This window comes from Dreissena polymorpha, chromosome 4 (assembly GCF_020536995.1).
Source record: "Dreissena polymorpha isolate Duluth1 chromosome 4, UMN_Dpol_1.0, whole genome shotgun sequence".
In the NCBI taxonomy this organism is placed as follows: Eukaryota; Metazoa; Mollusca; class Bivalvia; order Myida; family Dreissenidae; genus Dreissena; species Dreissena polymorpha.
Genome location: NC_068358.1, coordinates 6,200,623 through 6,219,276, shown reverse-complemented (window position 1 = coordinate 6,219,276; position 18,654 = coordinate 6,200,623). Strand labels below are relative to the sequence as shown.

Genomic DNA, 18,654 nt, shown 5'->3' with positions numbered 1-18,654 from the left:
GTGCAATCTATTCTATAATGCATCGCATTAAAATGATGTTTTTCTTAGTGCGCGAATCTTTATTGAAGAATGTTTAAAGAGCGTTGAAAATAAATACGCACTTGTAGTTTTACTTTTCAGCTTCAAGAGATTACATGCAAGTATTTGAGAAACAGCTCGGAATGGACAACATTGCTCAATTAAGTGGACAATAACACTACAGTTACCAAGTCGATTCACACACAATTTTCGTACACACAATTATTTTTAAATTTGATGAAATTCCTTGCTAAAGTAACTTAGAAACAGCTGCGGTCAGAGAACATCCCTCAATTTCAATTAATTTAGGGGCTATAATTTTAAAGTTATTATTAAATCGATCATGACAAACTTTACAATAGCACCACCGTAGTATGATGATACAAATTCAATGCAAGTTCCATTAAATTTAATGTATACAGCAGTTGCTGAGAAACGGCTCAGGACTGGCATAACTGATAAAAATTTATCAAAAATTTGGAAAAAACAAATATCACAGAAATCAACAATCATAAGAAACAAAAACCGGTAATATCACAGTGATATTATGCGCATTTTCAATGTTGAATTGAGCTGAAAAGAATTGACAAGTCAAAACAGTTAGTTAAAATTTGGTAACTGACCAATTATCTTCAACTCATCTTGCTACCAGATGTTTATAAAATATATATATTATATTCGATATCTTACATGACTCACCTAGTCCTCTAACCCGAAATGATCCGTAAAACAAAATTCACATCGTACATCGAATCATTTTTGTCGTCAGTTTTCAAAACGAAAGTACGGTTGATATTCAAATGCATTATTTTTATATTTCCGGGATATTGTTTTAGTATGTTGATGCTGCATTAACAAATATAAGTGTATATGAAGTTAAAACACAAAAAATAAACAAGGGTTGCGATAGACACCTATAAACATAGCATATACTGTTAGATGCCCATAATATCACTTTAATCATCTGAACAATTATTATTTGCCCAGTCAACACCTTCAGACGTGTTTCTAACACAAAATATTAGCATCAGTTCTAAGAAAACTAGAATAAAGCATGTAAACATTATGACTTCGTGTCATTTCTTTGTGTTCTGTTTAACACTATTATGGCTCATACAATTTTAACCCATTTATGCCTAGTGGACTCTCCCATCCTTCTAAATTGGATCAATTTATTTCCAAAATTAGGGATATCAAGTATATTTATTTCTATATTTAGAATATTTCATAAAGAAATTTCTTTTAAGCAAACAGCGCAGACCCAGATGAGACGCTGTTTGCAATGTCCTTTTTTTAGGACGCTAGGCATGAATGGGTTAATGTAAGATAAAACATTTTTAACAATACACTTCAATAAACTGCAAAATGAGACCAAAATCACAATATCTTCAATCTGCCACAACTGCTACTTTACTTGTTAAAAATTGGAAGTTCCATGTGCCTCCAGTTATACTGAGGTTGAGGTTGTGGTTTCCCATGGTTGGAATTGTCAGCGTCTTGGTGCTTCTGTATGAGTTGATCGTTTGGTTGTTACTTGGTTGCTCTGATTGATCAGATATGTAGATTTCTGTGGCTGAAAGTCCTGCATTTAAAGCGAGATTATACGATTTTTCCAAATATTTATGAATTTATATAAAAGGTGTAAACAACTTATTATACATATATTTCAATATAAATTAAAATAAAAGTTAAGAAGAACATGTGTCGAAAAATGCGAAATAAGCTAGATATTTAATTGTACAGTCGAATTCGCCAGCATGTAAATCATGCATGTATGATGTGAATCTAAATTTAGTTTAACGGTTCATTTGAGATTCCTGCAACGATATCTATTCATTCGACACACGAACAATTACTATAAAGACGAATGCTTCGGTTATTGTAGAAAAATATGTACGAAGTATCTTCGTCACAATCGGCTCGGGGCACTAATTTGTCTTTGCTGCATTTTATGAAATTCGTCCTTAATGTATATTTGTTCTTGCCTACTGTGTGTTACTGTAACATATTTTTATCAATATATTACAATTTAACACATATAAAAAATCGTATAATCTCGCTTTAATAATCAACTGCGGCCACTCTCAAAATCTGTTACTAGTCTTTTTTAACACCCGGTATTTAATAAGGGTGTCACGATACGCTCACCTTTCGATACAATACGTATCGCGGTACAGTGTGTACGATGCGATACGTATCGCGATACGTATCGTCAGATGGAAACAACATACAAACCATTTAAAACCATTTTTCAATTTTTTTAAGACCTCTACATATGTGTCATACAATATACAAAATACCATATAATGTCATGCAAGTACACGAATTGACAATTAGTTATTATTATTTACAAATCTAAAACTTTGATTAAATATGAACACGAATTTATGAATATGTTTAAAAAATACGGACTGCTTTATGTTTCTTTCACTTCGATAGATTATTTAAGTTAAAAATATAACGTGTTTACCAACTAGTCAAACTGGCTATCTTTGCTTGTACCGTAAGAAACTCCAAGCGCAATTCGTAGAACCAGTCAAATATTGCACCTTGTTTCGTGACGTAGGCGACACAGCACATTTTTGAGTGGTTGAAATTTCATTTTATGGTTTCAAAGAATTTGCGAAATTCTCAGCGGAATCACAAAATTACAGCTCCTGCTTAGGAAATTCGTAGCGACTAAAGTCGTGATATAAAGCAAATGTTTTTACGAAATAAACGCCTACCACTTTCTTACTGGTAACACAAAATGTTTCCATATTTTTTCATTAGAAGCTCGCTGGAGGTGATTTCAATTCAACTTCCGCATTTTTTTGGGCGAATTACAGTTACTTTCTTTGAAATGCGTCATAGAAAATGCCGTACCGTAACGTACCGTTCGGACTCGGAGGCGTATCGTGAACACTACCGAGGGGAGACTATTACGATATACCGTCCCACGGAGTACCGTGACACCCTTAGTATTTAAATGATCATGCACAAGAAAGTGGTAATTTTCTATAGTATTGTACATATTATGAAACCTCTTAATAATTAAATAACCATACTGAGTTAGCTGTTGATGCCTCAGAAAAAAATCGGCATAAACCATAGGGACCGTTAAGTAAAAATATTCTATTATACTACATATATATACAAGGGATACAACTGTGAAAATTCCTGCACACAACCATGGTGTAAACAATAGCGAAAAATTTGCTTCCAAACGCAATAAATACACCAATTAAACTGTATTACAACAGCCAAGACATTTATCTTTCAGAAAATAATACACTTGGCAATAAAGTACAAGCTTTTCATTGAACTAAGAGAGAAAGTTTTTTTCAAAATGCTCAAAAATCCTTACTTGGACACAGGTGTGCACAGCTGAAAACTTAGAATTCTAGCAGTTATTTTCGTATTCCTTTGTTATAAAGCTCTTTTGCTGGTACATATTCCTTGGATAGTTTTTTTTCATAGTAAAATAGAACATAATAACTATTTAGTAAGCATATTTTGCTAGAAATTCACATCAATCTGCTTCAATTTCACAATGACAATGTTTTACTTTCATTTTGGATAGTTCACACGTATTTCAAACATGCGATTTGATTGGTTGAAATTCCACTGCAGTAATAAATCCAACCAGTCACGTTCCACGTAACATTACCTGACAAATTGCATACAAATCCTTGAAGATAGTAGAAATGTAAACAAATTTAATATTTACGGTGTTTTGCATATATGCAGTTACATGCAATTATGGAAGGTGTCTACTTTGATTAATAAAGTGTCTATGGATAATAAAACAAGGTAAAATTTGCTCAACTTCTCTGTAATTATTAAATTATGAAACAAAATGTGTCAAAGTGGGTGTGCACACCTGTGTCGCATTTCGAAAATTTTACCGTTTTTCATGAAACTTTCGTTTCAAACACAACTATGAACACTTTTACTGCTATAAACATAGTTATTATCTGATAGATAAATGTCTGAGCTGTTGTTATACATTTTTTTTGGGTGTAATTATTGCTTTTGGAAGCGATTTTTTTGCTATTGTTCAGACCATGATGTTGTGCAGGAAATTTGACAGTTGTATCCCTTGTATATATGTATATAGTATAATATAGTATTTTTTACCTAACGATCCCTGTGGCATAAACATGCACTACACGCTAAGCGTAAACTCATTCCTACTTAATCGATTTCAACCATGGACTGTTCTGTTGACACACAAATTCGAATAAACATCATTGATGTTAATTAATATGATATTTGTTGATTTTGGTAGCATATCGTTTAAATTTCACAAGCGATATATGTCACACATATATCCCCATAAACCACCTTAAAGCATACAATGAACCTCCTTACAGCATCTTTTGCAAAAATTCTTCCAAACATACCCTCAAAATTTTTTATGGCCCATTTTGTTGACTGTTTAGTGGATATTTATTTCTCACTTACATCTAAATGGTTAAGTTCTTCTTCAGACATCTCACTGTCAGCTATATCATCAACTGAAAAGTATCATGTTTAAACTTAACATAAATGGATTATTTGTTAATAAGTCATAAATATAGAATTGTATGAGAATGTAACGACAATTACAATATTGGTTCAATAAATGTAACTTTTCAAAGAATTTTTTTCTTATATTACTTGATTACTTTAGTAGGGTAATATAATATATATATGCTGCCTTGCTATACATTGTGTAGCGTCGCTGAAGAGCATTTGCTGGCGGCTTAGAAACCAGAAGGTCCCTGGATCTTATCCCATTGAGTTTGGAATTTTTCGGTTAACATTTGCAGGTTACATTAGCACACAACCTAATTAACTCTCGGTTGTCTGAAAGATATCCCACAGATTTGAAGGCAAAAGGAAATTCATGGAAGAATTTTAATAGTGGCGGGAGTGTGTAGTAGGGTGGCATATGAGGGACACTTAAAATATACTGTCTTGCTATATGAGGTAACTTTTTAAGTGATGGGAAGATTTACTTAGAAACTTGGAGGTCACAGGTTGAATACCATTGTGGTTTGGGGTTTATTTTAGTAACCAAATATTTACCTTCATCCATGCTGCCACTGTCAGATAGTACATGCAGATCTTTGGATCCGAACGAAGATGGTCTGCAGAGTCAACCAAGTGCATTATCAATGATTTTGGCATGGGAACCTGTCTGTCAACTCCCACATAGTTGTTCTCACTAGCAGGAGTGGAATTTACAACGCTGCATGATGTTTTCCCTGTTGCCGGACCATGGTCCTCGTTGTGGTTTTCTTCGTGTTGGTCGTCATTGACTTGCATCAAAATTGAAATATTAATAGTATTATTTATTTTGGTATGTGCGATTTGTTTATGCAATTATAGCGAAAATACACATTTTCTCGGACATGATCATCTGAGGGCACTCTCAAAATCCGTTCCTGCCCTCGTGTTGCGCAATTATCCCTATAGTTCTACATATTATATAATCCATCTATTTATGACAAATATACGGACCGGCACGTCCATCAATGCACAATCTTAAAATATAAAAGTGAAGGTCTAAGTGTGCCCTCAACCTTTGAGCTTAGGAACTGGGTCTTGTGTGCGACACTTTATCTCACTGTGCTTCACAATTGGGCAAAGTAATCTTAAAATCCATCCATTAAAAACAAACATATGGTCAGGATGCACAATTTTTAGACAGACGTACAGCCAGACAGATGGTTCAAAACTGTATGCCTCCCTTAAAAAGAAGCCTGAAAAATAAGACAATATCTCCAACTTACATTCAAGACTTAATCAGCGAAAAGCTGGCCTAATATAAATTCCCCGAGCTCCGACATATCTGTTGTCCCACTCTGAAGGTCAAGCTCTGCTGCAACATAATTAAAGCATTCTGAACTTGGTAAATTGGTCGTTTGCACAGTATACTACTTATGTTGACATAATTATGATTATGAATCATCCAGCTGATTTTATTGGTTCTTAAAGGGGCATAACGACGGCTAATAATGTATTCAATTCGCAAAAATAAATGTTTAGATCAGAAAGTATTTACTTAATGCTTTCTATAACTTTAATAAAGCAAAGACCTTGTTTTAAAAAATATTCTGTAAAAAAGGATATAAATAATAAAAAGGTTGCCCCATGACTTTTTTGCAGGCGCGAGAAAATTGTAGTAGTATTTAAATGAAATGTACATGAACATTCACTGTGTGCATGCTTACTGATGATAATGGACTTAAAACGGTACTTTTTTTTAAAATCATTTATTGAAACAAACAATTTATGTGGGGCATTTGTTCGAACCACACTGGGACAGTGTCGGGATTTATTCTTATTGTTCAGACCAGCGAAATTTTTTGAGTTACTTTTTATATGGGGATAATTTCTGCTCAAAATAGTGCCAATATAAAAAGTAGCTTAATATTTGTACATGGTCAACATGTTACATTATTACCTGATACCTTATATGAATGATAATTAATCATTTTTTGCTTTTTCCTCGTCGAAAGAGTAATGTTGCGATGTTTTTAACTGTTGCCGGTTAATATTTCGAACTGTTGACCAGTCAATAGTTTGAACTGTTGCCCGCTCGTACAGACTACTCATGTGTTTCCCATTTCTATTTTTAGAAATTGAGTTATCATCATTCGGTATTTTCCGTGACAATTTCGTGTCTGTACGGAAATATCCGAAGTACTATATGTACTAGGGTTGTGCGTAAAGCGACGGAAATTACCGAAATCTAAACAAGCGGTTACGTGATCTTAATCTCTAATTTGTTCTTCTTTCTATGTTTGAAATTTGATGCTTGGCGGATGCCTATCGGGTCCGGGTAACTGTTCCAAAGTCATCCCTGATACCTTGGGACAATAGTTTTGACTGTTCTCCGCGCATCCATAAAATAACTGTTTACTATGTCAGGAATAGTATTTTTATTTGTTTGGTCTTTTTATTTTTCAATTTGGTATTAATATTTTATTAATTACTGGCAAGTATTTTAATATCCCAATATTTTTTTATTCTTAAAAAAATATACTTTGTGTTATTTTGAATTTCTTTCTTCGTATATATAGGAAAATACCGTCGATATGCCCCTATAACGACCAATCGCCGGTAAATCAGTGGGTGGGGTATAGTAAACAAAGTATTAATCAGCAAACATGATCAACTAACTCATGCTCAATAAGTATGCGAAATATTTATTTAATACGTTACATGTTTTACAAGTATACCTAAAGTTAAATAACACCTTGTACTGTGCTTACTTTGTTCTGTTGCAAGTGTCGTCTGCACCCTGGAAGTCTGTGCAGGCTCGAATTCGTGGCGACAGACTTGGCGGGTTTGCCCGTCCGATAATGAGCGAATGAGATACATAGGCGCTGGCCACTGTTTTATTAGTTTAACTACATGTATATCAATAACTTTATATGTGTCACCATCTTTTTCGAACAATAGATTGCAAAAATAGCCAGGTTGTGGCCAAAAACCTGGACATGCTTCCCGGTCAGCCATTACTAAGGGAAGTAACTGCGCGTGGACCACTTAATGGATATGAAACACACACAACAGGGCTTGAACGGCACGTGAATCGCCTTGTTAAAACAAGATTTTTCCCGTTCAAGCCCTCCTTTTGCCAAGTTTCTGCACCCCGCCAGAGGGCATTTAAGATAGAGTTTATGCAATCATTAGGAAACAAATTCATATATATTATAAGTCCTTTTACTTAATTTATTTTAAACCATAATGATTTGAAAGATGAATTTAATTATATTAATTTGAATCATTAAGCTTTAGCGTTATCAGCTTTTCCAAATTTTATAAATATTAACTTGTTCAACAACGACTGATAATACCATGCAACCTTAAAGTAATATTATGGGCATGTTTCACTGTTGAATTAAGCTGAAAAGAATTAACAGGTCAAAAGAGTTAGTAAAAATGTGGTTACTGACCAATTATCTGCAACTCATCATGCTACGAGTTGTTTATAAAAATATTTTATATTCGATATTCTCACGTGACTCACCCAGTCCTGTAAGCCGAAATGATCCGTAAAACAAAATTGTGTCTTTGTGTCGTTTGAACGAATCTGCACTAAAACTGAATTTAGGTTCACATCGTACATGCATGATCAGTTGTCAAACGAAAGTACGGTTGATATTCAAATGCATTATTTTTCTCTTTCCGGAATATTGTTTTAGTATGTTGATGCTGCATTAACAAATATAAGTGTGTATGAAGTGAAAACACCAACAATAAATAACGGTTGCGATAGACACCTATAAACTGCTAGATGCCCATAATATCACTTTAATATCAAAATGTTGTGTTATGTACAATAATGGTGTCTGTATACGCAAAAACATCCATCTTAATTATTCGGTTAGTAACATGGATATACATATACATGTACTTTCAAGATATGAACATTTAAAGAGCTAAACATAAAAGAAAATCAGTTGTTCATGTTCATAACACAAAAATGCAAGAGTTAAAGTCGGTATAAAACAAGAATATATTTGGTCAGTAACTACATTTTAACTAACTCTTTTGACCTATTAATTCGTTTCAGCTCAATTCACAGTGAAAAATGTCCATAATATCACTTTAATGTATCGATACAAATTCGCGTGTTGTATACTTAGAAAGTAACATATGATAATATTAGTTACTGAAATGTAACATCAGATTAGGAATCTTTAATAAACCATTACGGTCGCTTATTTGTCCACACTTAAACAAATTGTATGTTCATTTATGTCAAGATATTGGAACCAACTGGAAAATGTAAGTAACCGAACGGTTTGTAAATAGTCAACGCTCTTACTCTTAATATGCTGTGCCTATATCGATATATTAATACTAGTTATGTTTACGTTTTATAATCCAACATATCGTATGTAATGTATCGTGTCGTTGTATATTTGTAAAACGATGCATTTAATGCTTAAGTTAAATAAATATTCTCTTCAGTTCGGTTCTGTTTATAATGGTATCATATGTTGTTATGACGATATTTGATATGTTATCTAACAATCGTATAAAATATTTCATTTATCTTGTTTTGCAGTTAAATTTTTAGTTGGTTAGTTAATGTAGCGTTTTGAATAAGATTCCTAATCAATTAGGGTGAGGAATACAGTTTTATGTTTTATGAACAAAATGAACAAGAAATAATTAAAATGATGCAATGTTCTGGACCAAATATAGATGGTTTCAAGTAAATTAGTTTTTGCTTTTCAATCGCGTACGTTATCGAAAACTGCACGTATGTTCATAACTTATAATTCTGTTCCTTCGTCCAGTACAAACAACTCCCTGTCGACCGTCTCTGTCGTTCAGTATACTTTTCATATCAAATCTAAACCTGATGCAATTATTGGTTGATCTAATTTAAAACCAACATTTCAATTTTGCAATAATCGTGTGTGTTTTTTTCATTTCTTAATGAATTTTCAAATGCATGTGTACTAAATAAACACGATTTTATAGAAGGGTTACGGCTGAGAGAACGGTTAAAGGATACGAAACAAAATGAAAAATGGTTGATATCAATGCTTTTTTATTGTTTAATTAAGTAACATGAACTTGTGTTTTATTTATTAAGTTATATTTATAAAATTTGACAGAACGTACACGTTTTTTATAAGTCATTCATGACCCCATCCCACAAAGTACATTGTGAATAACTGTGAAATTATAACAATAGGGGAGTTCGTTTCTTTTTATGATTGGTATTAAAGCCATTCATCTCTAATCTTATTGTACACTGAACAAATGATTAAAGCAACATCAAATGGCCCACTTTTACTGCAACAATCAATTACAATTACACTGAGTTAAGAAGCAAGCCAGACTTACTAATTAATATATTTAATTGGTTGAACATACTTCTTAGTTCGCAATAAATTTCTTCAGATAATTATTTTTCCCATCGCTGGACAACATGGAATGTTTATTTTCCTGAAGGATCATCAAACACTTTTTTTGTCAAGAGAGCATATACATATTTGTTCTGTTCTGTTCTATAATTTGAAATATACACACAAAAGGGTCATGGGAACCATAAGTCTATAGACCAATAATGATTTACGGGATACGGAAAAGTGACCCCAGGGAAATGTCTATTTTGGCCACACGGGGCATTTATATAATCCTTTTCGTGTGTTGGTAAGTGCGAATTAAATAATAAAAAGTTTTATAGAAAGTTTTATATTATAATGATCTTTAAGAATAAATGTGAATGTTGAAACTTTGCAAAAATTTTCTTAAAAATCTGCATGTATACTATATTCCTCCTGAGTCGCGGGTAATTTTAATAAACACATATTTTTAAAATATATGATCACGAATTATTATGAAAATAATTATTAACTTTTGGTCTTTGAGTTTTGTTGCTTTTTTTCCAAATGTGCATCGTCTGTCATCATCAAAATAATCGATTGTGTTGATAGTGTCAAGCCGCCATCTTGAAAACAGTGGTTCTTCTTGAGCCGTGGATTCTGAATGGATGTTCCAATTTCAAGCTAATTTGCATGCTATAATAAGCCTTAAAACTGACATTGCAGCGGAAGTTCAATTCTTGTGAATGAATGTCAACAGACGATGAAGTATAGAAAATACTCATAAATAAACACTTTTGTGTAAACACAATAGGAACAATACGTAAAAGAGGAAATATTTGAAGAACGCATCGAGTTACCATGAATTGCAATATTCACCTGTTTGACTCAACAATAATCTACCATATAGGGACATTTCTCGTACATTTTACCACCCTTCCGCAATATTGGAAGATTTACTTAAAAGGCATCATTCCTGCATGAACTTTAAAAAATAAAAATGATATAAGAAATAGAATTTTTATTTTTTACCCATTGGGTATAATTAATTGTATAATATTAGATGGTTCGTATTTTACATGGCTTCTATTTATTAGCCAATTATTTAGAACGGGTACTATAAAATCAAGGCATGAGAACCCCCCCCCCCCCCCGTAACGTGATGCCATGTTTATGTATGTGTTGCCTTATGTACAAAATGAGAGCTAGCTATAGTTTTTCAATGTATTCGAAGCTTAATGTCGATTACTTTTTATTTTAAGTGAAGCAAAGAATGTTTCACCTTTAAAATAAGCAGGGACTCGGAACAAAGTAGTAATTATTATAGGAATACGGGACTCAAGGGGAGTGGTTAAAACAGCTCTAAAAATGAAAGCAACAAACCTTGGTAGTACTTTAACGAGTTTGGTGTAAAATGAACACTGCATTCACATATCATAGGGGTAAAGAACGAGCTTTATCCGAAGAGACTCCAGATCTACAAGGCCGGATCTACGTGAAATACCGGTACGTGAGACTTTTAGACATTAAAATAATCATCATTTCTATTTGAAACAAGAAATATCTTTTAAAAAGATATACGGCGTTGATTGCGGTCGATGTTTATGAACGATCAAAAGTTATCTCTATGAGATAAAAAGTAGCGGATGCCTTTTTTCTGCGCAGTTCTTAGCTACATCATAAGCAAATCAATTACGGGGTGTTGCGCCAGATTTCGTGGCTTATTTTGCTTTATGTGATATTATTACTCAGATATCTATATTTACAGAATAGAAAAACACAAGAAACATGAAAATAAACGATTGCATATAGGTCAGCCGGCAATACTCGAATCTTATTTAATTGCATAATTATAGTATAGTGAATTATTATGCTCATGCTTAATAAACTGGTCTAAATGGATAAATATTTCTAATTATTTTTATCAAAATTGGTCCTTATCATGCAAATGTTAAAACCATATTAAAAATCGATGATTGACATACCACAATAATATCGCCGAATATCTCTATTTAGTATCTTTCTGATCAAAACAGACTTCAAGTGCACAAAGTTTACGAGACGGCGTTTATATAAAGATTTCTGCAACTGACCGCAAACTGACCTTGATACCTTGCGGATTGGAATGCAATGCATTACAGTCAGTACGTTATTGTCAGTAAGACCGGTGTAACACAATGATCGCAACCCCTTCTGCGAACTCCGGTGATGAACTGTATATAAACTCTGACTTTCACAAATGGCCGGGAGTTGACCCGAAACCTCGCGGGTTGAAATGCAATGCAAGTAAGTACTAAATATGACAACATAGCTACTAGTATAAACGCTTTTGCGCTGGTAATTCTCTGAAAATAAAAGGTGAACGCACAAACTGTATTTATGTCGAAAATTGATTGTAAAACTGTTCTATCTATTGAGCCTTTTCATTAGAGATAAAATTGTTTCATGCAGTAAAACAGTGTTACAAAGACGCGGATATGTTTCCAATGTTATGGTGTTATACTCAAATCAGCCAATGGAATAAATGAAGTGTATTCATTCGTACCTAGCCGCGGGAAATTTTATTTGAGTATTATTGGACACTTACAAAGGTCAAGTCAGGGTGAAAAGCTGGCTTATTCAGCTAACGCCGAAAAATACAATACTGGAATATACTTCCTGGAAAATAGCCACGTTTTTTCCCTTAAAGCGTGCCTGTAACTCACTGAACAAAGCACGTACGATGCCACGCTGACGGAATTATGTCGTACATTCTTATATATAAGGAAAAGAAATGCGTGCAAAAAAGCAACTTATTAGATAGATTCCCAAGAAAGTAGCGCCTGTCGTTTTCGTTTCCCGTTCTATATACCAACAAATAAATACGAGACCAAACACTTTGTTTCCAGTTTAAAACATTGATTTTCGTAATATGAAGATTGAAATGAAATATGAACAGATAAATAAGTTTCGTTTTTTTCTCTCTACAGAATTATCGGAAATCGGAATATGAACTAACATGTTAGATTGGTTACCTCCCCTTATCTATCGCATACTCTATATAGTCAACGGTTATATCAGGGACCTATACAAACTGTTTGTATAGGTCCCTATTTATATTCAACGGAGGACCAGTTAACTAATATGTGTGGATTTCCTTATTCATTGTTCGAATGCAAAACGGAAATAAGTTTCGCGTTTTGTTTTAGAATAAGTACAACGAAAAACGACATAAGGAAGTCAGTTTGGTCTCCTTTTTTGGTTATTACTGAAGTTTTGACCCAAAGCGGATAATCGAGCCCAGTGGCTATGCGCTTGCACATCTGCTACAGTCCATTTTAATACCTTTCTAGTAGTAATATCTAGGCAAATTACATGGTTTAACAGTTCAACATATGTTGTTCTCTAATTTAATTATGTTTTCACTTTAGTGAGGTGTGTGTGTTTTCAATCCATCCGTCCATCCGTCATCAGTCCGTTGGGGATTATAAATAACCTGAGTAATTACTATTTTAAGTCAAAAATGACACTTGAGACCTGCCTCATGCATTAACGTATTGCTTTTAAAAGGGCTTTAACATCACACAATATTTTGGTTCGAGTGTTTCCGAAATAATCGGAGTAATTGCCTCAATTTATAACAGGACATGTTAAAACGTGTTTTGCGTTACCCTTGTAGAGGGTGGGAACTTTACAAAACATTCAGATGGTCTTGAACACATCCATACAAAATACTACTCTTATTATATATTTCAGTTAATTACCCCGCATATTTTTAATACAATGAATTTTATTACAAAAATCTAAGCAAGTTCTCAGAAATCTAAACAATGGTGCCAAGCAAGGTTTGTCAATGGGGAAAGCTATTTCGTGTTTTGCATTGAGTGGTAAATATCCAATGAACGATCATTAAACATTTTGAATTAAGCGACATTATCTGTGACTGTTTCACTACGTCTGATTTTGATTTGATTTTCATTATTATTTCAATATATCCTTAGTAAATATGTAAAAAAAAATGTGTAAAACGGACAATCGAAGCTTTAAAGATGTTTATTGATAAACATAAACACGTTCAAATAAATATATAGTATCATGAAACGGCATAAATAGTACACACACAACAAATGCATTAAACATGGTATCTTTAAACAGTTTCAGACGTATAACATTCAAAATGAATATTTTATATTGTTTTATTCATTGATCCCCAGGTCAAACTTGTTCCGATTGAGAAAATAAGCCACACACAGGCGCTTCACAAACGTTGACGTTGTTGTTCAAATAAAGTGCTGAGTCAGTTGATGACGTCATTGAATACGTCAAATTTGGTTCATCAAAATGAGCGTAAGGTAGCGTAGTATTGTCAATGCGTTGGCGTTTGTAAGGTCCATCGTCAAAGTCTTTGCTACCGGCGATGTATGCCAGATCTTGCGAATCTATGTAACTGTAGGGCTGTGGTAAATCGTACTGCGAATATCGAGCAGACGACGTCCAGTAGTCGTACGGTTTCTTCTGATGAACACCGAAGATGGACAGGAAATTGGCGGGAACCAATGTCGTTGCCATGGGAACATATCCTTCCGGAGATGCAGCCTTAGGTTGACACGGGGCAACAGGTACCTCGACTGCCGGTGTTTCAGAGCACAGACGCTGGAGGTCCTCATCACATTTCCTCACACGTCGACGGGCGCGGCGCCGTCTGTAATCGCCTTTTGCAAAGTCTTCGATATTTGCCGGATGTATGGACCAGTAGTTTCCCTTCCCGTTTTCACTCCGGCCGTTTTTTACAAAGCACTCGTTCAAACTCAGGTTGTGTCTAATGCTGTTCCGCCAACTTTTTTCTTTTAACTGATAGTAGGGGAATCTCTCAGAAATCCACGAGTATATCTCAGACAGAAGCATCCTCTTTTCGCTCGAGGACTGAATCGCCATTGATATTAGAGCTATATAGGACAAACCTGGAGTTTTCAATTGCTCGTCTTCGGGTCCTGACGTCTGACCGTTTGTATCTTTTGGAGGCTTGCATTTCGACTCAGGTGATTCTGGGATAGGATTGCTGCTTGCTCTCGTCAGCTCATGTGATGGCGTTATCACGTGATCACCAATATTAGGTGTCGTCATCGCTGCAGCTAATGCGGGAAGTTGCAGAGTATGTTGGTCCATGGACTCCAATCAACTGAAGCAGTCAGAAATCAGAAGCTTCTAAACGAGGGAACGATTTTAAAGCAATGTTGTTATTCATAAAACAAATTATTAAACGATATATTAAGCATCGCAATCATGGATGTAAATACACATGCATCATGCAAGACAAATGAATTTTTATATTTGTTTAATCCCATTTCGCAATGAACACTCGATCTTGGATTTGTATTTGCACAAAAGTATAAGCTTAATTGCTATTCAGGTCAAGTAGCTGCCTATCATTACGCGTTGCAAGACAGATAGGAACATTCATTACTCTAAAAACAATGTGGAGACATCTTTAAACGGGTTAATGTGCTACGCTCACCAACTAATGTATAACATGCACACACAATTACAATTATTTAGAAGAGAAACGAGAATCTAAAGAAGGTGTTTGAATATAAACGATGTTTATGAAAAAAAATAAGAAGAAGAAAACACTTACCAAATCTGCAATTATACACCTTTACAAAGTTGCTGACAGAAGTTGAAATAAGATATACTGCCAATACCCAACTCTACAATATTGACCGATGAACGAGTTAAAGTCACAAATTAACTGATATTGAACAAGTTACTAGGCCATTACTTATATTAGGGGAAAATGATTCGCTCGGACAAGTTAAAGACTGTTTACATCATTACGAAAATAATATGCCAAGTTTTCTTTCTAACCGATATGCCAATACGTTATGCCAATAGATTTCTTCACGACGGTTTTGCGAGCAAGGTGCGATATACTGTGATCCTAAATTAATTTTAGACGTTAGTTAAGTATTCATCCGATAATTCTATGGGAATGTGTCGATTTTCATCCTAGAACCGCTATTTAATTTTTTATTGATTCGCAATTTTAAAATAACTGCTTATATTATTACACAGAGAAATATTTTGTTTAAGAAATGTCACTGAACCATTTACTTATCCCATCGGGCATGAAGCACGACATTTAGAATGTATTAGATGTAATAGAACTGTATGGGGGATGAAAATGTTGCACTTTTACACACACAAAAAATAAAATAATAATAATTATTATAATTACTATTATTTTTATAATATTAATAATAATGATGATGATAATAACAATAATAATAATAATAATAATAATAATAATAATAATAATAATAATAATAATAATGATAATAATAATAATAATAATAATAATAATAATAATAATGAATTATCAGCAAGATGATTGACTAAGAATATTGAGGACAGCCGATATATGAATATACATATTTCAAAGAAATGTATTGCATTAAAGGGATCTTTTCACGCTTTGGTAAATTGACAAAATTGAAAAAAGTTGTTTCAGATTCGTAAGTTTTCGTTTTAGTTATGATATTTGTGAGGAAACAGTAATACTGAACATTAACCATGCTCTAATATAGCCATTATAAGCATCTTTTGACGATTTTAAAACCTAAAAATTATAAAGCGTTGCAACGCGAAACGATTGAATAATTTGGAGAGTTCTGTTTTTGTCGTTAAATTTTGTGAAACTACGAAGATTGCTTATTATAGGTATAAAATACATCAAGGATGTGTACTCGGCGGAATAGCTCAGTAGGCTAAAGCGTTTTTACTTCAGGACTCTGGCAGGACTCCAGGGGTCACTGGTTCGAAACCTGCTCCGGGCAATGTTCTTTTCCTTTTTTTATTTTTTTTCTTGATTTTTTACTGGAGCTTTTACGATCCAATGTTTACATTTATCAATATAAAGCATTTAATGAATAAGTTAAAAAAAATGCCAAAATCTGTGAAAAGGCCCCTTTAAGGTCCATACAACAAAATGGCGTCATGTGTCGGCAAGCTATATAGCAAACACACATGTCGGTCAGATATGTATGGTGACTCGTTTACAACAGCTCGAGCTCAATATACAAATTATCACATGCTATACCCTGTTTCCCATGTAAAACAACCATAACATATTTTTTTATATTACACATGTGTAATACAACATTTTAAAGCGTTTTCATTGGCTTAGTTTTCGTGTATTGACCAATCGCATTTTGTTATTTTGCTGCAATGACGTCACGAAATGTAAACAACATTCGGGATTCATCATTATGTTTGCGTAAATATTTATTAAATTTGCTCATTTAAAAGCATGTGATAAAAAAGATCTGACACTCGTTGTCATATCATACCATATTTATTAAAATCGTCCAGAAAATTCGTTAGTAAGCTCGCCAAACGTTCGCTTACTAACAAAATTCCTGAACTCGTTTAATAAAATATGGTGTGATATGACAACTCGTGCCAGATCCTATATGTATAAGGCTTATCGACATGAGGAATACGCTTCAACGATTTAAAGAGACCTGCGCACAGATTTTCGTCTTTTTGAAAAAAAATTATTAAACGTGTATAATGCCTTTACTAATTAGAGCATCAAGTAAAAAAGTTGACAAAAAAATGCCTACGCCGGGATTCGAACCTTAGTCATCTGAAAACATATGGGCCGTGCTCTGTGAAAATGGGGTTTGATGCATGTGCGTAGTGTCGTCCGCACAGGCTAATCAGGGTCGACACTTTCCCATATTATGATATTTTTCGTTTCATAAAAGTCCCTTCGTAGCAAAAATCTAATTTAGGCGGAATGCGTTGTCTCTGATTAGCCTGTGCGGACTACACAGGCTAATCTGAGACGACACTTTACGCACATGCTTAAACCCATTTTTCACAGAGCAAGGTCCAAATGCTTATGACAACCACTGCGCCACTCTGGCTTTTATATTAGAGCGAATTATAAATTCTATGTTAGAACTTCACGTATTGTCAGTATCGTAGTATCGAGAAAAGCGTTACAAACGATTTATAAGTATAACGATTTAAACTGACGCTTTTACAGTAATGAATATGCTTAGCAATTTTCTTTTTCATGAGTATTATTTCGTTGTTTAAACATAATGTATTCTCTTTATTTGAAATCTATGACTATTATTTTAGAAATCGTCATTAAACTAAACCGTGAACGAGTCCTTTTAAAGACGTCACAAATTATAGTAATTATGTTTCTGCGAAACGTAGACACTCTATATTTAGCGGTCGGCACAGTAGGATCCAAGCTACAACAAAATGCTTATTTAAATGCACTTTTTTGCCTATTTTTATTTATTGTTTCGGTGTACTCATGTTTTGACAAATAATAAATACATATATGTATACATTTAAGAAATAAAAGCATTTTCATTGGAATAGTAAAATATATTAGTTGTGTCTTGTATATTTTAAATGCGTAAATTGGTATTACCGGCAATAATACAAATCAACCTTTTAAATTAATATTTTATGTTCAAGAGTTTGACATAGTATTATATAAAACGACATTTAAGCATTCACTTAAGTTTCTAGTCCTGTTAACATCGGCATAAACATCATGCATTGGCTGTCACAAGAGGTGCGAAAAACCTTCATTGAGCGATTCAAGAGGTCTAGAGTTTGTTTGACTATTTACCCCACCTTCCATTCATTAACGGTGCATGCCAGTCTAGTTTTACTGATAATTCAAATTCAAACAACCAACTGTTTCAGATAGCTAAGTAAATGTGCTTGTGTTGACGCTAAATATTAAGGGATGCTTGTAAACCAATATGAATTGTCTGAAAGAAATAAGAAAATGAAATCTGAAGAGGTG

The 18,654-nt window shown here is 33.7% G+C and overlaps 1 protein-coding gene across 1 annotated transcript; it reads right to left on the bottom strand.

Moving 5' to 3' along the window:
- Positions 1-14,033: 14,033 nt before the first annotated feature.
- On the bottom strand, positions 14,034-14,963 carry LOC127876611 (forkhead box protein D5-C-like). The gene has a single exon (XM_052421961.1). It carries the CDS (start codon positions 14,940-14,942, stop codon positions 14,034-14,036), a length of 909 nt encoding a protein of 302 aa, XP_052277921.1. The 5' UTR covers positions 14,943-14,963.
- Between the last annotated feature and the right edge of the window lie 3,691 nt (positions 14,964-18,654).

What these genes read in the sequence shown, in the direction of transcription:
- LOC127876611 (XM_052421961.1), bottom strand. Translation starts at nt 14,942, where the DNA reads ATGACGACACCTAATATTGGTGATCACGTGATAACGCCATCACATGAG.